This window comes from Triturus cristatus, chromosome 1_1 (assembly GCF_964204655.1).
Source record: "Triturus cristatus chromosome 1_1, aTriCri1.1, whole genome shotgun sequence".
NCBI classification, from domain to species: domain Eukaryota; kingdom Metazoa; phylum Chordata; class Amphibia; order Caudata; family Salamandridae; genus Triturus; species Triturus cristatus.
Window position 1 is genome coordinate 112,726,803 of NC_140579.1, and position 21,893 is coordinate 112,748,695.

At 50.4% G+C, this 21,893-nt stretch overlaps 1 protein-coding gene across 1 annotated transcript in view; it reads right to left on the reverse strand.

The window, feature by feature from the left end:
• The window catches only part of LOC146869694 (uncharacterized), an 87,552-nt gene extending 75,074 nt beyond the window's left edge, over positions 1-12,478 (reverse strand). The window contains exon 1 of the mRNA XM_085611998.1: positions 12,108-12,478. Coding sequence (XP_085468124.1) covers positions 12,108-12,186 — 79 coding nt within the window. The 5' untranslated portion in view covers positions 12,187-12,478. The remainder of the gene's footprint in view (positions 1-12,107) is intronic.
• Positions 12,479-21,893: the final 9,415 nt, after the last annotated feature.

Below are 21,893 nucleotides of genomic sequence, written 5' to 3' on the forward strand. Positions count from 1 at the left end.
TTTCGGGTAGCACCTCAGGTCATCAATCTATCAATCAATCAGCATTTGTAGAGCACGTCTCCGTCGACAAGCCAGGTCTAGAGTTTCTTCCTGAAGTCTGCCAGGGAGGGTGCTGTTCAATGATGGAGGGGTAGGTCATTCCAGGTCTTGGAGGTGATGTAGGAAAAGGAGGGGCCACAGGGCAGTAAAGTATCCAATGGAAGATCTGTTTTTATTTTCCAAATGGCCAGGCTCTTGCACTCCGTGCTTCCCACAGGTCGGTGCATTCAGTAACATGTAAAGTTCAGACGAAAGGTCAAAATCTGGCTGTCGCAAGACAACTACATCAACCACTGACCCTGGAGTAAACCAAGGAACAATAACTCATGCATGCGTGCAAGTGTGAACCCACGCTATGGTACAGTCCCGGCCGGCAGACCACATTGAGCAGGCGGACACGGGGACACCTTCCACAATGAAGATACATGCACATGCCCCACAGCCAGCACTTACCTGACATACAGATGGGACACGATAAGTAGCCACGTCATCCGCGAGCCACCTTCCACCCATGCATGCCGTCCACACCTTATTTGCAGTACCATCCAACACCTGACTTCTGAAATCTGCTTACTGATTAACAAGATCCTACCCTTACCCGCAGATCAACACCATAGTAAGTAAAGAGTGCCTACTCCTACTTCCAACTACATGAAGAATAACAGAAACTTTAGTCATTCAAACCACCCTCCCTCTCTCGAGCTGATGTAATCTCTGTGTCATCATAGGAGATCATAGAACAACCCAGCTCCAGGATACCTTCACAGGTGACAAGTAGCGCTCCACAAATCTACTGATTGATTGATTGAACTCAATACTTGATCTGCATCGTTAACGGGACAGGCATATAATCTATAAAAAGACATTATAACAATCAAAGGGCACTGATCCAATGAGTAACTCAACAGCAACTGCACAGGTCTGGAATTATTGAAGAGATCTGCTGCACCGCTCTTCACCTGAGGACTCTAGCATCATCCTGACTGAGGAGTTCTGCTGCACCGCTCGTCACCTGAGGACGCTAGCATCATCCTGACTGAAGACCTGAGGACGCTAGCATCATCCTGACTGAAGAGTTCTGCTGCACCGCTCGTCACCTGAGGACGATAGCATCATCCTGACTGAGGAGTTCTGCTGCACCGCTCGTCACCGGAGGACGCTAGCATCATCCTGACTGAGGAGTTCTGCTGCACCGCTCGTCACCTGAGGACGCTAGCATCATCCTGACTGAAGACCTGAGGACGCTAGCATCATCCTGACTGAGGAGTTCTGCTGCACCGCTCGTCACCTGAGGATGATAGCATCATCCTGACTGAAGACCTGAGGACGCTAGCATCATCCTGACTGAAGAGTTCTGCTGCACCGCTCGTCACCTGAGGACGCTAGCATCATCCTGACTGAAGACCTGAGGACGCTAGCATCATCCTGACTGAAGAGTTCTGCTGCACCGCTCGTCACCTGAGGACGATAGCATCATCCTGACTGAGGAGTTCTGCTGCACCGCTCGTCACCGGAGAACGCTAGCATCATCCTGACTGAGGAGTTCTGCTGCACCGCTCGTCACCGGAAAATGCTAGCATCATCCTGACTGAGGAGTTCTGCTGCACCGCTCGTCACCTGAGGACGCTAGCATCACCCTGACTGAAGACCTGAGGACGCTAGCACCATCCTGACTGAAGAGTTCTGCTGCACCGCTCGTCACCTGAGGACGATAGCATCATCCTGACTGAAGACCTGAGGACGCTAGCATCATCCTGACCAGTGGCGCAACTAGAGCCAAATTTCGGGGGGGGCTGAGCAAAAATTTCGGGGGGGCTGAACTTAAAGCAATAGGCAGAGTGGAGCTGCAGGGGCTCTTAGAAGGGGTGAAACAACAGCAAGGCCTCATTAACATGCAAATGGTCTTTCAAAGACCTGTGAAGTGCTCGGGTGCGGCTGCTTTCTTGCCCAGGAAGGTGTCTCATCCCGGGCTGCCACACAAGGCGGGGGGGCTGAAGCCCTTTGAGTCCAATGGGTGCTGCGCGCCTGATCCTGACTGAAGAGTTCTGCTGCACCGCTCGTCACCGGAGGACGCTAGCATCATCCTGACTGAAGAGTTCTGCTGCACCGCTCGTCACCTGAGGACGATAGCATCATCCTGACTGAGGAGTTCTGCTGCACCGCTCGTCACCGGAGGACGCTAGCATCATCCTGACTGAGGAGTTCTGCTGCACCGCTCGTCACCTGAGGATGCTAGCATCATCCTGACTGAAGACCTGAGGATGCTAGCATCATCCTGACTGAAGAGTTCTGCTGCACCGCTCGTCACCTGAGGACGATAGCATCATCCTGACTGAGGAGTTCTGCTGCACCGCTCGTCACCGGAGGACGCTAGCATCATCCTGACTGAAGAGTTCTGCTGCACCGCTCGTCACCTGAGGACGCTAGCATCGTCCACCCTGCCAGTCCCAAATAATCACATGCTCTATACACTGATATCCTATAGTGTCAATGACGTGTCTGGGTCTATTGGCTTAGTGGAATAATGCGTCCACTGTAAGGGCTTGTGTTTGACCTCATGGACACAGGTTCAAATCCTGGTGGGTCCACTCAGCCTTTTATCCTTCTGAAGTCGACAAAATGAGTACCATTCCATTGAGTTGGGTAACAATAAACATCTGTTCTTCAGCGTCACTGTACTTGTTTGAGTGAACGTACGCTTTACAAATACACCAGTTATGTTATGTTACAGGTGAACATAAAGTAGAGCCTCTTGCACGTAGCACCACTTGACACCCATATTGTCAATCGTAAAAAGGAGAACTTTATTGTAGTCCTTCTGGGCAGATCTTTGTCCCACATCCCCCCTTCTCTACACCTGATACCTCCTCGCTAACGATAAGGTCTCAGAGTTGATGGTCTCATGCCACAATCAACAGAATACACTGAATTGTGACCATGAAAGAGACCGAAGGCACACATATTAACAGGACCTCAGCGATGACTATGAGATTATAAAATGCACATGTATCTCTCACTTTCCTCTCCTACCACGCTTCCAGGCGCTGCGTCCAATAACTCTATAACCTGCCCTTGGTGCTCATCATGCACAACATGAAAACACTTCACACATAGGCTCAAAACAAAGTCAACACCCTATCCATGTGGGCAAGCCCACACAGGTGTAGTAAGTACTGTGTAGTAAGTACTACACACATGTCAAAATGCACAATCTGCAGGCCCAGGGGCTGAGAGAGCATCCTTCCTGGACTGCTGTCACTGGGCACCATGTGCCAGAGAAACACTCTTTCTGGCACACAAATACTCCACTGTTTGCTCACAGATACATCCTGGGTACAAGCAACTATTTTCTGCTGCAGGCTCCCTTCTCGCTGACATTAGGGCCGGCCTTGCAGGTAGGAATCGCCCCAGGGCACCCTTCATAAATGTTTGTAAAACCAATGGTTTTCCACAAGACACTGTTCGACCCCATACACAACCTGTTCTTGGGGTAAGACCCCTCTTAAGTGGTTTGAGGTCACACCTCAGTTTCCAGAGCTACCCAGCGTGGAACGCAATGGGGGCAGGTAGAGACAGACCTATGGTATCAGTCTGGAGAGCACCCCTCAGAACCTCAGAGACGCCAGCAATGATGAATCCCACCATTCTTAGTATGGGCCTGTCATACCTCCTCCCCGGGGTGATGCACTGTTGAACTGGATTATCACCAACACACCACCCATGTCTGCCCCACTCTTTCTGAAGGCCTGTTAACCCCATTTCTTGGGGTGATAACCTGTGGAATCAGTCTCTCAATTAGACTCCAACCATGGTGACCCTCGTTCTCTCTAAGGGCATGTCACTCCCCACCTTCTTAGGGTGAGATGTCGCTGACCCTGTGTCACCCAGGCACCAGCCATGGTGGCCCTTACTCTCTGTACGGACATGTCAGCCCCCACCTTTGGATAAGATGCCGCTGACCCAGTGCCACCCAGGCACCAGCTATGGGGGCCCTCAGTCTCTTAAAGGGCGTGTAAGCCCCCACCTTTGGGTGAGACGCAGCTGATCCAGTATTACCAATGCACTAGCCATGGGTGCCCTCAGTCTCTGCATGGGCTTGTCACACCCCACCTTCTTAGGTTGAGACACTGCTGACCCTGTGTCACCCAGGCACCAGCCATGGTGGCCCTTACTCTCTGTAAGGGTATGTCAGCCCCTACCTTTGGATGAGATGCCGCCCCCGCCCAGGCACCAGCTATGGGGACCTCAGTCTCTTAAGGGCATGTTACCCCCTACCTTCTTAGGGGGAGACACTGCTGACCCTGAGTCACCCAGGCACTAGCCATGGTGGCCCTTAATCTCTGTATGGACATGTCAGCCCCCACCTTTGGACGAGACACCCCTGACCCAGTGGCACCCAGGCACCAGCTATGGGGGCCCTCAGTCTCTTAAAGTGCGTGTAAGCCCCCACCTTTGGGTGAGACGCAGCTGGTCCAGTATTACCAAGGCACTAGCCATGGTGGCCCTTAATCTCTGTATGGACATGTCAGCCCCCACCTTTGGACGAGACGCCCCTGACCCAGTGCCACCCAGGCACCAGCTATGGGGGCCCTCAGTCTCTTAAGGGCATGTCAGCCCCCACCTTTGGGTGAGACGCTGCTGACCCTATGTCACCCAGACACCAGCCACAGGGGCCCTACCTCTCTGTATGGACATCTCAGCCCCCACCTTTGGATGAGACGCAACTGACCCAGTGCCACCCAGGCACCAGCTATGGGGGACCTCAGTCTCTTAAGGGAATGTGAGCCCCCACCTGTGGGTGAGACACAGCTGATCCAGCATTACCAAGGCACTAGCCATGGGTGCCCTCAGTCTCTGCATGGGCATGTCAGCCCCCATCTTTGGGTGAGATATCGCTGACTCAGTGTCACCCAGACACCAGCCATGGGTGCCCTCAGTCTCTGTATGGGCATGCCAGTCCCCCAACTTTGGGTGAGACGCTGCTGACCCAGAGTCAAACAGGCACCAGCCATTGTGGCCCTCAGCCTCTGTTTGGGCATGTAACCTCCCCACACCTTTCTAGGGTGACACACTTATCAGCTGGTTTCACCCAAGCACCAAGTTTTTATAGTTCATTCACTTCAATATTCATATGTCACCTTCCTTTTCGATAATCTGTGGAAATACATAATTGCCTTGATTTGCATACAGTTTTAAGGATAGCCACGAGGCGTTGGCCTCAGAGTAGGGTGACGTCATTAGAATATGTCTCAGATAAGGTGCCTACACGTACTGCTGGCCGCCTGCCCATCCAGTCTCAACCAGTCTTTTGGGAGGAGCAGGATTGAAAACTCCCTCAACATCTCCAGAGTGAGAGATCTCTGTGGTGACAACCCTCCCTATAGAGAAAGATTCAATATTGAAACCACCCTCCCTTTAAAGAAAGAGTCAATAGTGATACCACCCTCGGCCTTATAGAGAAAGAGTCAATATCTCTACCAACCTCTGCCTTACAGAGAAAGAGTCAATATCTTATCACCCTCAGCCTTATAGAGAAAGAGTCAATATCGATACCACCCCTGGTCTTATACAGAAAGAATCAATATCAATACCACCCTCAGCCTTATAGAGAAAGAATCAATATCTATACCACCCTCAGCCTAGAGAAAGAGTCAATATCTATACCATCCTCAGCTTTATAGAGAAAGAGTCAATATCTATACCATCCTCAGCTTTATAGAGAAAGAGTCAATATCTTACCACCCTCAGTCTTATAGAGAAAGAGTCAATATCGATACCACCCTCGGTCTTATAGAGAAAGAATCAATATCAATACCCCCCTCGACCCTGTAGAGAAAGAGTCAATATCGATACCACCCTCAGCCTTATAGAGAGAGAGTCAATATCTTTGCCACCCTCAGCCCTATGTTATATTTAATATTATAATGTCTTGAAAAGTGCATGGCTACCTTGGTAGATTTCCTAGTACACAGAACGAGTTGATATTGATACCACCCTCTCTTTAGAGACAGATTCAATATCAATACCAACCTCGGCCTTGTACAGAAAGAGTTGATATTGATACCACCCTAGGCCTTAGAGAGAAATAGTCAATATCAATACCACAATCTGCCTGATAGATATAGAGTCAATATTGATACCACCCTCAGCCTTATGGAGAAAGATTCAATATTGACACCACCCTCGCCCTTATAGAGAAAGAGTCAATAGCGCCCTCGACCTTATAGGGTAAGAGTCAATATCGATACCAGCCTCTCTTTAGAGAAAGAGTCAATATCAATAGCACCCTCTGCCTTATAAAGAAAGAGTTAATATTGATAGTGCCTCCAGCCTTCTTAAGAGTCACAGTCGATACCACCCTCAGTCTTATAGAGAAAGAATCTATATTGATACCACCCTCAGAGTTACTGCCAGTAAGTCAATATGGATAGTGCCATTGAGATTATAGAGAAAGAGTTACTATTGATATCGCTTTCCGCCTTCTTAAGAAAGAGTCACTACGATACCACCCTCAGCCTTATAGAGAAAGAACTAATATCAATACCACCCTCAGACTTACTGAGAAAGAGTCAATATGAATACTGCCCTCGAGATTATAGAGAAAGAGTCAAAATTGTTGCCCCATTGGCCTTTCTATAGCGAGGGATCAATATCATCATCACCTTCAGCCTCTCTGTGTATAGTAGCAGCCTCAGCACCTCTATAGAGGGATTGATGTTGATAGCACCCTTGGGGTCCCTCTGTAAGAGAGTCATCGGTGTTGATACCGGCCTGAACCGTCTTTATCTATAGATAGGGACAGGTGTCTATAGAGAAGTAGAGGTATCCATAGAGATGATAGGTATCTATAGAGAGGGACAGGTATCTATAGAGAGGGACAGGTGTCTCTAGAGAGGGACAGGTGTCTATAGAGAGGTATAGGTATCCATAGAGATGATAGGTATCTATAGAGAAGGACAGGTATCTATACAGAAGGACAGGTGTATATAGAGAAGGACAGGCATCCAAGGGTATCTATGGAGAGGGGTTGGGTAGCTATAGTGAAGGATAGGTATCCATAGGTATCTATAGAGAAGGAAAGGTATCTATAAGAAAGGAAAGGAAGCTATCGAGAAGTATAGGTATCTATAGAGAAGGCCAGGTGTATAGAGAGAAGGGCAGGTATCTATAGAGAAGAACAGGTATCCATAGGTATCTATAGAGAAGGAAAGGAATCCATAGGTATCTATAGAAAAGGAAAGGTATCTATAGAGAAGGACAGGTATCTATTGAGAAGGGCAGGTATCTATAGAGAGGGACAGGTATCTATATAGAGGGACAGGTGTCTATATGGAGGGACAGGTGTCTCTAGAGAGGTATAGGTATCCATAGAGATGATAGGTATCTAAAGAGAGGGACAGGTATCTATAGAGAGGGACGGGTGTCTATAGAGAGGTATAGGTATCCATAGAGATGATAGGTATCGATAGAGAGGGACAGGTATCTATAGAGAGGGACAGGTGTCTCTAGAGAGGTATAGGTATCCATAGAGATGATAGGTATCTATAGAGAGGGACAGGTATCTATAGAGAGGGACAGGTATCTATAGAGAGGGACAGTTGTCTGTTTCTAGAGAGGTATAGGTATCCATAGAGATGATAGGTATCTATAGAGAGGGACAGGTATCTATAGAGAGGGACAGGTATCTAAAGAGAGGGACAGGTATCTATAGAGAGGGACAAGTGTCTCTAGAGAGGTATAGGTATCCATAGAGATGATAGGTATCTATAGAGAGGGACAGGTATCTATAGAGAGGGACAGGTGTCTCTAGAGAGATATAGGTATCCATAGAGATGATAGGTATCTATAGAGAGGGACAGGTATCTATAGAGAGGGACAGGTGTCTGTTTCTAGAGAGGTATAGGTATCCATAGAGATGATAGGTATCTATAGAGAGGGACAGGTATCTATAGAGAGGGACAGGTGTCTCTAGAGAGGTATAGGTATCCATAGAGATGATAGGTATCTACAGAGAAGAACAGGTATCCACAGGTATCTATAGAGGAGGACAGGCCGGGGTGGATTTTGGGGTATGAAGAATAAAAGTCCTTTGAAGGTTCAGCGTGATGACTCTCGTGTATCAATGGATCGAGTGAAGCATTTTCCATCTTGGGGGACCCACTGGTACCATTTAATTGAATTACTCGTGTGTTCTGCTGACACTTAGTAGCGCACCCTGGATTGGTGAGAATTGTTTTCATAAATGACAATCCGACTGACATCCAGGTGTAGGGAAGGACTGAGATCCAGGTGTAGGGAAGGACTTAGATCCAGGTGTAGGGAAGGACTTATATCCAGGTGTAGGGAACAATTTAGATCCAGGTGTAGGGAAGGACTTATATCCAGGTGTAGGGAACGATTTAGATCCAGGTGTAGGGAAGGACTTAGATCCAGGTGTAGGGAAGGACTTATATCCAGGTGTAGGGAACGATTTAGATCCAGGTGTAGGGAAGGACTTATAGCCAGGTGTAGGGAACGATTTAGATCCAGGTGTAGGGAAGGACTTATATCCAGGTGTAGGGAACGATTTAGATCCAGGTGTAGGGAAGGACTTATATCCAGGAGTAGGTAACGATTTAGATCCAGGTGTAGGGAAGGACTTATATCAAGGTGTAGGGAACGATTTAGATCAGGTGTAGGGAAGGACTTAGATCCAGGTGTAGGGAAGGACTTAGATCCAGGTGTAGGGAACGATTAAAATCCAGGTGTAGGGAAGGACTTAGATCCAGGTGTAGGGAAGGACTTATATCCAGGTGTAGGGAACGATTTAGATCCAGGTGTAGGAAAGGACTTAGATCCAGGTGTAGGGAAGGACTTATATCCAGGTGTAGGGAACGATTTAGATGCAGGTGTAGGGAAGGACTTATATCCAGGTGTAGGGAACAATTTAGATCCAGGTGTAGGGAAGGACTTATATCCAGGTGTAGGGAACGATTTAGATGCAGGTGTAGGGAAGGACTTATATCCAGGTGTAGGGAACAATTTAGATCCAGGTGTAGGGAAGGACTTATATCCAGGTGTAGGGAACGATTTAGATCCAGGTGTAGGGAAGGACTTATATCCAGGTGTAGGGACCGATTTAGATCCAGGTGTAGGGAAGGACTTATATCCAAGTGTAGGGAACGATTTAGATCCAGGTGTAGGGAAGGACTTATATCCAGGTGTAGGGAACAATTTAGATCCAGGTGTAGGGAAGGACCTAGATCCAGGTGTAGCGAAGACTTAGATTCTGCTGTAGAGAACGACTTAGATCCCAGACCGAGCAGTGCTGGCCCCCTTGTTCTGGGTAGGCCCCCTCCAGCTGATAAAGTCAAGTCACTGAGTCCTCTTCCACCACCTCGCCTTCAAATCTAAGAAGGAGGCTGTTTCATCAAGTCTACTGTATCAAATGACTAATTTGATCTCAGAGGTCTCCTGCTCCAGGAGCCTCAGCCTCCATTCTGTCAAGAAGATCCTGACCCTGTTATACCCCAGTGGGCCAGAAGCAAATTTACATCAACTGCAAAGACCCCGAGCCAGGCAGTTCAAAAGTGTCTTAGCTTAAAGTGCCAGAGCATGTCTCCAAAGCCAGGCTCCAAGTTCATTTGCTCCCTGTGAAGCACAGAGTTTCTTTCAAGCATCCCTGCCTCAGACACAAGGTTTGCTACACACTGAGGGGCAGATTTACAAGCCCCTTGCATCATTTTTGCGCCACTGTTGCATCACTTTTTGTGATGCAGCTGCAGTGTATAAATGCGGCCCATTTACAACGTGAGGCATCTAGGGAGATGCGTCACATTGTAAAGCCCTGCGTCACAGTATACCTGCGTCAGGTATAATGTATGCAGGGTGGACGTTCCCCTGCAGGAAAGCCTCGTAAAAGTGCCTGAGTGAAATCGACAAGATTTCACTGTGCCACTTTTAAAACGACACTGCCTCGAAACCTTACACCTGGTTGGAGAAGTAGTAAGGAGTGACGCAGCACAATGAGGCTAGGCCTCAACATGCATTGCTGGACTTGCGTCGTGCTTGCGTCACAACTCCAGCAATGAGTGACTTTTGCGCCAACAGATGCGTCAGACTTTCTGACATATCTGTCAATCCTTGTGCCATGGTGGGCCGTATTGTAAATACGGTGCATCCATGGGGCGCACAGGTTTCTCAGGGTGGCGCAGGGAGAGTGACGCATCTTCTTGTAAATCTTCCCCTTCTCTTGCTGTCCCCAGACCTAAGTGAGTGAGGCTTCGAAGGCGGTGATTGGCTATCTAGGCTCCCAATTCTGGAGCAATAACCTGGTGGTCCAGGGCTACACACTTCCTGTGGCTTTTACGAGAGCCTCCAAAACTCCTACTAAGTCCCTCCAACTCCTGCTGGAGACTTTTACAGACCTACCTCTATAAAAGAGAGTTCCCACAGTTACAAAAACACCATCTTTCTCTCTCAGACATTTCTCTTCATGCCCACCTGGCACGAATAGACACACAACACGCCTTCTCTACCAGAGACTGTCCACAGACTCACCACCACCATCCTCCCTAAGAGACTGACGGCAAATCCTCCGGCACCTGGAGGCACACCACGGCCCTTCTCTGCCACATACTGTCCACAGACCCATCACCACCCTCCTTCTCTATCAGACACTGTCCACAGACCCACCAGGGGCCAGTTACACAACACAACCGTTCTCTGTCAGAGACTGTCCACAAACCCATCACCACAGTCCTTCTCTCTCAGAAACTAATGGCAAATCCTCCTGCACTTGGAGGCACATCACAACGTTTCTCTGCAACATACTGTCCTCAGACCCATCACCACCCTCCCTCTTTATCAGACATTGTCCACAGACCCACCAGGGACACACCTCAACCCTTCTCTACCAGAGACTGTCTACAGACCCATCACCACCCTCCTTTATCAGACACTGTCCACAGACCCACCAGGGACACACCACAACCCTTCTCTACCAGAGACTGTCTACAGACCCATCACCACCCTCCTGCATCAGACACTATCCACAGACCCTCCAGGAACACACCTCAACCCATCTCTACCAAAGACTGTCCACAGACCCATCACCAGCCTCCTTCCACATTAGACACAGGCCACAGACCCACCAGAGAGCAGGAACACACCACAACCCTTTAGTGCCCAGATTCTGCCCACAGACCCCTCGCTACACTCCTCCTTTTTCAGACACTGACCAAAGACCCTCCAGGGAAACACCTGAACTCTTCTCTACCAGAGACTGTCCACAGAACCATCACCACCCTCCTCCATCAGACATAGTCCACAGACCCACCAAGGACACATCTCAACCCTTCTCTACCATAGACTGTATACAGTCCCATCACCACCCTCCTACATCAGACACTGTCCACAGACCCATCACCACCCTCGCCCTTTATCAGACACTGTCCGCAGACCCACCCGAGACACACCTCGACTCTTCTCTACCAGAGACTGTCTACAGACCCATCACCACCCTCCCCCTTTATCAGACACTGTCCACAGACCCACCAGGGACACAACAACCCTTCTCTATAAAAGGCTGTCCACAGTCATCACCACCATCCTTCTTCATCAGACACTGTCCAGAGACCCATCAGGGACACACCTCCACCCTTCTATACCAAAGACTGTCCACAGACCCATCAGCACCCTCTTTTATCAGACACTGTCCACAGACTCACCAGGGACACACCTCCACCCTTCTATACCAAAGACTGTCTACAGACCCATCACCACCGTCCTCCATATTAGAAACTGCCACAGACCCATCACCACCCTCCCTCTTTATCAGACACTGTCCACCGACCTACCAGGGACACACCTCAACCCTTCTCTACCAAAGACTGTCCACAGACCCATCACCACCCTCCTTCTTTATCAGACACTGTCCACAGACACACCAGGGACACACCACAACTCTTCTCCACCAGAGACTGTCCACAGACCCACCACCAGCTTTCTGTCTCAGAAATTGTCCACAGACCCATCTGGTACCCGGGGTACACAAACCCCTCTCCATCAGAGATTGTCCACAGACCTACCTGGCACCCCTAGACACACGAAGAGCAGGAGGAGGGCCATCGGGAGGGGCCCCACGGACGGTCTCCGGCAGGACGTCATGTTGGCGCGGGCAGCCCTCAGTTCTTGTACTGTGACCTCTGGTTATCCACAGACCCTCGTCCTCTGGTATGGTGGTCTTCCAATCAGCTGAAGACACAGGGGTCAGCAGAAGCTGCTGTCAGGCCTCGACCCTTGCCTTGTCCCTGTACCTGGTGAAGGCCTTGAGGGTCAGCAGCTACGCAGCGCCTTGAGGCGGCACTTCAACGAGCTGCTCCTGGTCCCAGAATGTGGCTCCCGCAGGGCTGGCGCTGCTGTTGATCTTGCAGTTATCCGACGTGTAACTTTCTCCTGTGTAAGCATCGGTGCTGTTTTAACAGGTGTGCTGTTTCCGAGGCCACGCCCACCCTTGCACAGAGCCCTGTTTGAAGGGACCCAGGAGTGGCTCTTGGGTGACAGATAGAAGGGAGGGGAGGGATGTTACCTGTTAGGTAGAGAGTGAATCACGAGGGAGGGGGCAGAGATGAGAGGCAGCAGGGCGAGGAGGCTTCCCGGAGGCACCCTCCTGCCTCCTCCATCACAGCTCTTCATTTTAATACTCGCTCATCTACCGAGTCATCCATCCCTCCCCAGAGATCCCATCACTGCTCCTCCGTTATTCAACTACCCATTCACCCTTCCCCATAAACCATTCCATCTGATTTCAACGTTACTTATTCAACCATTCACTTAGGCCCCGCATCTCTTTGTATTCATCCGCCGATGAAAGCACCCCCACACCTCTCCCTCTCCCTCTCCAAACCATCTGTATCTACCCCCATACCCCTCCTTCGCCAAACCTCTGTATCTGTCCTCCTCACTCCTCCTTCGCCAAACCTCTGTATCCGTCCCCCATACCCCTCCCTCACCAAACCTCTGTATCCATCCCCCACACATCTCCATCGCCAAACCTCTGTATCCACCCCACACCCCTCCCTCTCCAAACCTCTGTATCCAACCAAGACTCCACCCTCACCAAACCTCTGTATCCGTCCCCCACACCACTCCCTCGCCAAACCTCTGTTTCCATCCCCCACACCCCTTCTTCGCCAAACCTCTGTATCCATCCCCCACACCCCTCTATCGCCAAACCTCTGTATCCACCCCACACCCCTCCCTCTCCAAACCTCTGTATCCACCCCACACCCCTCCATCACCAAACCTCTGTATCCACCCCTCACCCCTCCATCGCCAAACCTCTGTATCCGTACACCACACCCCTCCCTCGCCAAACCTCTGTATCCATCCCCCACTCCCTCCCTCGGCAAACCTCTGTATCCGGCCCCCACACCCCTCCCTCACCAAATTTCTATATCAGCCCCTCACACCACTCATTCGCCAAACCTCTGTATCCGTCCCTCAAACCCCTCCCTCGCCAAACCTCTGTATGCACCCCTAGCCTCCTCCCTCGCCAAACCTCTGTATCCATCTCCCACACCCCTCCATCACCAAACCTCTGTATCTATCCCCCACACCCTGTACTTGCCAAACCTCTGTATCCACCCCACACCCCTCCATCGCCAAACCTCTGTATCCACCCCACAACCCTCCATCGCCAAACCTCTGTATCCATCCCCCACACCCCTCCCTCTCCAAACCTCTGAATCCACCCTAGACTCCTCCCTCGCCAAACCTCTGTATCCATCTCCCACACCCCTCCATCACCAAACCTCTGTATCTATCCCCCACACCCCTCACTTGCCAAACCTCTGTATCCACCCCACACCCCTCCATCCCCAAACCACTGTATCCACCCCACACCCTCTGTCGCCAAACCTCTGTATCCATCCCCCACAGCCCTCCCTCTCCAAACCTCTGTATCCACCCCACACCCCTCCATCGCCAAACCTCTGTATCCACCCCACACCCTCTGTCGCCAAACCTCTGTATCCATCCCCCACACCCCTCCCTCGCCAAACCTCTGTATCCATCTCCCACACCCCTCCATCACCAAACCTCTGTATCCATCCCCCACACCCCTCCCTCTCCAAACCTCTGTATCCACCCCACACCCCTCCATCGCCAAACCTCTGTATCCACCACATACTCCTCCTTCGCCAAACCTCTGTATCCACCCTAGACTCCTCCCTCACCAAACCTCTGTACCCGCCCCCCACACCCCTCCCCCGCCAAACCTCTGTATCCACCCCATACCCCTCCATCGCCAAACCTCTGTATCCAACCAAGACTCCACCCTCACCAAACCCCTGTATCCGTGCCCCACACCACTCCCTCGCCAAACCTCTGTATCCATTCCCCACACACCTCCATCGCCAAGCCTCTGTATCCATCCCCCACACCCCTTCCTCGCCAAACCTCTGTATCCATCCCCCACACCCCTCCATCGCCAAACCTCTGTATCCATCCCACACCCCACCCTCACCAAACCTCTGTATCCATCCCACACCCCTTCCTCACCAAACCTCTGTATCCATCCCCCACACCCCTCCATCGCCAAACCTCTGTATCCATCCCACACCCCTCCCTCACCAAACCTCTGTATCCATCCCCCACACCCCTCCATCGCCAAACCTCTGTATCCATCCCCCACACCCCTCCCTCTCCAAACCTCTGTATCCACCCCACACCCCTCCATCGCCAAACCTCTGTATCCATCCCCCACACCCCTCCCTCTCCAAACCTCTGTATCCATCCCATGCCCCTCCATCACCAAACCTCTGTATCCATCCCCCACACCCCTCCCTCTCCAAACCTCTGTATCCACCCCACACCCCTCCATCGAGAAACCTCTGTATCCACCCCATACTCCTCCATCGCCAAACCTCTGTATCCACCCTAGACTCCTCCCTAACCAAACCTCTGTATCCGCCCCCCACACCCCTCCCTCGCCAAACCTCTGTATCCACCCCATACCCCTCCATCGCCAAACTTCTGTATCCAACCAAGACCCCACCCTCACCAAACCTCTGTATTCATCCCCCACACCCCTCCCTCGCCAAACCTCTGTTTCCATTCCCCAAACCTCTGTATCCATCCCCCACACCCCTCCCTCGCCAAACCTCTGTATCATCCCCCACACCCCTCCATCGCCAAACCTCTGTATCCATCCCACACCCCTCCCTCACCAAACCTCTGTATCCATCCCACACCCCTCCCTCACCAAACCTCTGTATCCATCCCCCACACCCCTCCATCGCCAAACCTCTGTATCCATCCCACACCCCTCCCTCTCCAAACCTCTGTATCCACCCCACACCCCTTCATCGCCAAACCTCTGTATCCATCCCCCACACCGCTCCCTCTCCAAACCTCTGTATCCACCCCACACCACTCCATCGCCAAACCTCTGTATCTATCCCCCACACCCCTCCCTCTCCAAACCTCTGTATCCATCCCCCACACCCCTCCCTCTCCAAATCTCTGTATCCACCCCACACCCCTCCATCGCCAAACCTCTGTATCCACCCCATACTCCTCCATTGCCAAGCCTCTGTATCCACCCTAGACTCCTCCCTCACCAAACCTCTGTATCCGCCCCCCACACCCCTCCCTCGCCAAACCTCTGTATCCACCCCATACCCCTCCATCGCCAAACCTCTGTATCCAACCAAGACTCCACCCTCACCAAACCTCTGTATCCATCCCCCACACCCCTCCATCGCCAAACCTCTGTATCCACCCCACACCCTCTGTCGCCAAACCTCTGTATCCATCCCCCACACCGCTCCCTCGCCAAACCTCTGTATCCATCTCCCACACCCCTTCATCACCAAACCTCTGTATCCATCCCCCACACCCACACCCCTCCCTCTCCAAACCTCTGTATCCACCCTTCACCCCTCCATCGCCAAACCTCTGAATCCACCCCATACTCCTCCATCGCCAAACCTCTGTATCCACCCTAGACTCCTCCCTCACCAAACCTCTTTATCCGCCCCCACACCCCTCCCTCACCAAACTTCTGTATCCACCCCATACCCCTCCATCGCCAAACCTCTGTATCCAACCAATTCAATTTTATTTATTATGTTTTGGCACTCCGAAGAGGGCCACATAAAGAAAATACACAAATACAAATACATATTCCCAAAGAATAAAATAACAATTACGACACTCTCCGCTGAAAAAGACAGATTACGACACAAACCTCCATATTTCATCAATAAATAGCTAAAAAACCTTTAAAAAAGTTAAAAATATTGAAGCAAAACATTTCATTTGGAGGAGTACATAAAGCCTGCAGAAAAGAGTTCATATCCAGGATACCCAATTGCAAACATATTGATCTTAACCACTTTAAGCGAAGTGGACGCAATACTGGGCATATAAACAATACATGATTACGATCCTGTACAGACATATTACATAAGTTGCATAAAGGAGAGGACCCATACCATTTTGCCAAAAGAGTATTAAGTGGCAATAGGTCCTGCCTCAAGAGGAACCAAAATCTCCGAATACCATGAGGTAAATTCCAGATGACATAAGGTTGGACAAACTTCCTTAGATATGTATTAGTCAGAAGAACACCTCCCTTCTTAGCTACCATGGACTTTTTGTCCAACATAAAACAAAGAGCCCAGGAAGCCTGTTTCAGAAGAGATTTTAGCTGGGAAGGAGAAATAGTAAAAATAGTACTCTCATCTAATTCAAGAAGAACCACAGCCTTTCTGAAGTTTTTAACAATTTGGGAGTACTCTTTAAAACTTCCCAACAATTCCCCCTTGAGAAGGGATCTCAGAGTCCCCATTTCACCTCTAGCGAGGCTGGCAACCCATCGTATTAAGGCAGATAGGCCCTGCACCCAACTGCTACGGAGACCGAACTCAAGTCTGCAGGAAGCTACAGAACAAGCAGAATTAAGAGAGGTTATAGACCTTAATAATTTTCCTTCAACCGTCTGTAGAAAACCCCAATGCTTTAGATCGACCACTTCTATTCCATACAGGAGGGTTGATGGAATTTTTGCCCTATAAACCTCAAGTAAACAAGCAAAGTGTCTTCTCCCTGTGGCGGAATAAAGAGCACTCAAACTTTTACCTTGGGAAAGGGCTTTACGAGAATTGTTATCGATATGAGGTTTCTCACTGCAGAAATTATTTTTCCTAAAAAGGTATATGTTTTAACCACCTCCAATTTCTGACCACCGACTGACCAGCCAAAATTCTCAGATTTAGATTTTTTCCTCCCTGTAATGCACATCATTTTACTTTTTGTGGCATTTATCCTCATGAAGTGGGTCTCTGCAAAATGATGTAAAGCCTGCAGACGATTAGCTAAACCTTTAGGAGTTAAATCTAGGATAAGAATATCGTCTGCATATAAAAGGCAGGAAATAGAAGAGCCCCCCACTACCGGGGCTATGCCAACACAAGATGCAAGAGAAGCTGGAAGCTCAGCAATATACAGGGAGAACAGTAATGGTGCCAGAAGACAGCCCTGCTTTAATCCATTAATAGATGGTATAGCCCGTGGTAAGCCCCTTTCTCCACCCTGTAGCACTCGACACCAAGTGTCTGTATGTAAGGATCGAACTAGATCTAATAGAAGTGGGGGCATACCCAAAACTGCATACCTAAAACTGCTAACTTTCTCCACAGCAACCAAGACTCCACCCTCACCAAACCTCTATATCCGTCCCCCACAACCCTCCCTCGCCAAACCTCTGTTTCCATCCCCCACACCCCTCCATCGCCAAACCTCTGTATCCATCCCACACCCCTCCCTCGCCAAACCTCTGTATCCATCCCCCACACCCCTCCATCGCAAAACCTCTGTATCCATCCCACACCCCTCCCTCACCAAACCTCTGTATCCATCCCCCACACCCCTCCATCACCAAACCTCTGTATCCACCCCATACCCCTCCATCGCCAAACATCTGTATCCATCCCACAACCCTCCCTCACCAAACCTCTGTATCCATCCCCCACACCCCTCCATCGCCAAACCTCTGTATCCACCCCACACCCCTCCCTCACCAAACCTCTGTATCCATCCCACACCCCTCCCTCACCAAACCTCTGTATCCATCCCCCACACCCCTCCATCGCCAAACCTCTGTATCCACCCCACACCCCTCCATCGCCAAACCTCTGTATCCATCCCCCACACCTCTCCCTCGCCAAACCTCTGTATCCACCCCACACCCTCCCTTGCCAAACCTCTGTATCCACCGCACACCCCTCCCTCACCAAACCTCTGTATCAATCCCCCACACCCCTCCCTTTGCCAAACCTCTATATCCGTCCCCCACACCCCTCCCTCGCCAAACCTCTGTATCCACCCCACACCCTCCCTTGCCAAACCTCTGTATCCACCGCACACCCCTCCCTCACCAAACCTCTGTATCAATCCCCCACACCCCTCCCTTTGCCAAACCTCTATATCCGTCCCCCACACCCCTCCCTCACCAAACCACTGTATCCACCCTAGACTCCTCCCTCACCAAACCTCTGTATCCATCCCCCACACCTCTCCCTCGCCAAACCTCGGTATCTACCCCATACCCCTCCATCGCCAAACCTCTGTATCCACCATAGACTCCACCCTCACCAAACCTCTGTATCCGTCCCCCACACCCCTCCCTTGCCAAACCTCTGTATCCATCCCCCACACCCCTCCATTGCCAAACCTCCGTATCCTCCCCACACCCCTACATCGCCAAACCTCTGTATCCATCCCCCACACCCCTCCCTCGCCAAACCTCTGTATCCATCACCCACACCCCTACATCGCCAAACCTCTGTATCCTCCCCACACCCCTCCATCACCAAACCTCTGTATCCAACCCACACCCCTCCATCGCCAAACCTCTGTATCCATCCCACACCCCTCCCTCGCCAAACCTCTGTATCCATCCCACAACCCTCCCTCACCAAACCTCTGTATCCATCCCCCACACCCCTCCATCGCCAAACCTCTGTATCCACCCCACACACCTACATCGCCAAACCTCTGTATCCATCCCCCACACCCCTCACTCACCAAACCTCTGTATTCATCCCGCACAACCCTCCATCGCCAAACCTCTGTATCCACCCCACACCCCTCCCTCGCCAAACCTCTGTATGCATCCCCCACACCCCTACATCGCCAAACCTCTGTATCCACCCCACACCCCTCCATCGCCAAACCTCTGTATCCATCTCCCACACCCCTCCCTCGCCAAACCTCTGTATCCACCCCACACCCCTCCCTCGCCAGACCTCTGTATCCATCCCCAACACCCCTCCCTCGCCAAACCTCTGTATCCGTCCCTCACAACCCTCCCTCGCCAAACCACTGTATCCACCCCACACCCCCATCGCCAAACTTCTGTATCCACCCCACACCCCTCCCTCGCCAAACCTCTGTATCCATCCAACCTGCCACGCACATACTGACACTGAGACATGAAACGTAATGACACTAGGACAGGAACAATACTGACACTGGGACAAGAAAGTACTGACACTGGGACAGGAAACATACCGACACTGGGACAGGAAACGTACTGACACTAGTACAGGAAATATACTGACACTGAGACATGAAACATACTTACACTAGGACAGGAAACATACTGACACTGGGATAGGAAACATGCTGACAATGGCACAGGAAAATACTGATACTGGGACAGGAAACATACTGACACTGGGACAGGAAACTGACACTGGGACAGGAACATACTGACATGGACAGATAACATATTGACACTGGGAGAGGAAACGTAATGGCACTAGGACAGGAAATATACTGACACTGAGACATGACACATACTTACACAAAGACAGGAAACCTACTGACACTGGGACAGGAAACGTATTCAGAGACTTCAAAAATACTGTCACTGGGACAGGAAACATACTGACACTGGTACAGGAAACATACTGACACTGGGACATGAAAAATACAGACACAGGGACAGGAAACATTCTGACTCTGGGATAGGAAAGATACTGAAACTGGGACAGGAAACATACTGACACTGGGACAGGAACATACTGACATTGGGACAGGAAACATACAAACACTGGGACAGGAAACATATTGACAATAGGATGGGTGACATACGGACACTGGCTGGGACAGGAACATACTGACATTGACACAGGAAAAATACTGGCACGGGGCAAGAACATACTGACATTGGGACAGGAACATACTGACACTGGGACAGGAAACATACTGACACTGGGGCAGGAACATACTGACATTGGGACAGGAAACATACTGACACTGGGACAGGAAACATACTGACACTGGGGCAGGAACATACTGACATTGGGACATGAAACTTACTGACACTGGGACAGGAAACATACTGACATTGTGACAGGAAATACACTGACACTGGGAGAGGAAACATACTGACACTGGGATAGGAAACATACTGGCACGGGGACAAGAAAATACTGACATTGGGACAGGAACATACTGACACTGGGACAGGAAACCTACTGGCACGGGGACAAGAAAATACTGACATTGGGGCAGGAACATACTGACACTGGGACAGGAAACATACTGACACTGGGATAGGAACATACTGACATTGGGACAGGAAACATACTGACACTGGGACAGGAAACATATTGACAATAGGATGGGTGACATATGGACACTGGCTGGGACAGGAACATAGTGACACTGACACAGGAAAAATACTGGCACGGGGCAAGAACATACTGACATTGGGACAGGAACATACTGACACTGGGACAGGAAACATACTGACACTGGGGCAGGAACATACTGACATTGGGACAGGAAACATACTGACACTGGGACAGGAAACATACTGACACTGGGTCAGGAACATACTGACATTGGGACAGGAAACTTACTGATACTGGGACAGGAAACATACTGACACTGGGGCAGGAACATACCGACATTGGGACAGGAAACATACTGACACTGGGGCAGGAACATACTGACATTGTGACAGGAAATACACTGACACTGGGAGAGGAAACATACTGACACTGGCATAGGAAACATACTGGCACGGGGACAAGAAAATACTGACATTGGGACAGGAACATACTGACACTGGGACAGGAAATATACTGGCACAGGGACAGAAAATGCTGACATTGGGGCAGGAACATACTGACACTGGGACAGGAAACATACTGACACTGGGGCAGGAACATACTGACATTGGGACAGGAAACATACTGACACTGGGACAGGAAACATACTGAGATTGGGATATGAAAGTTACTGACACTGGGACAGGAAACATACTGACACTGGGGCAGGAACATACTGACATTGGGACAGGAAACATACTGACACTGGGATAGGAAACATACTGACATTGGGAGAGGAAACATACTGACACTGGGACAGGAAACATACTGAAACTGGGGCAGGAACATATTGACATTGGGACAGGAAACTTACTGACACTGGGACAGGAAACATACTGACATTGTGACAGGAAATAGACTGGGACAGGAAACATACTGACACTGGGATAGGAACATACTGACATTGGGACAGGAAACATACTGACACTGGGACAGGAAACATATTGACAATAGGATGGGTGACATACGGACACTGGCTGGGACAGGAACATACTGACACTGACACAGGAAAAATACTGGCACGGGGCAAGAACATACTGACATTGGGACAGGAACATACTGACACTGGGACAGGAAACATACTGACACTGGGGCAGGAACATACTGACATTGGGACATGAAACATACTGACACTGGGACAGGAAACATACTGACACTGGGTCAGGAACATACTGACATTGGGACAGG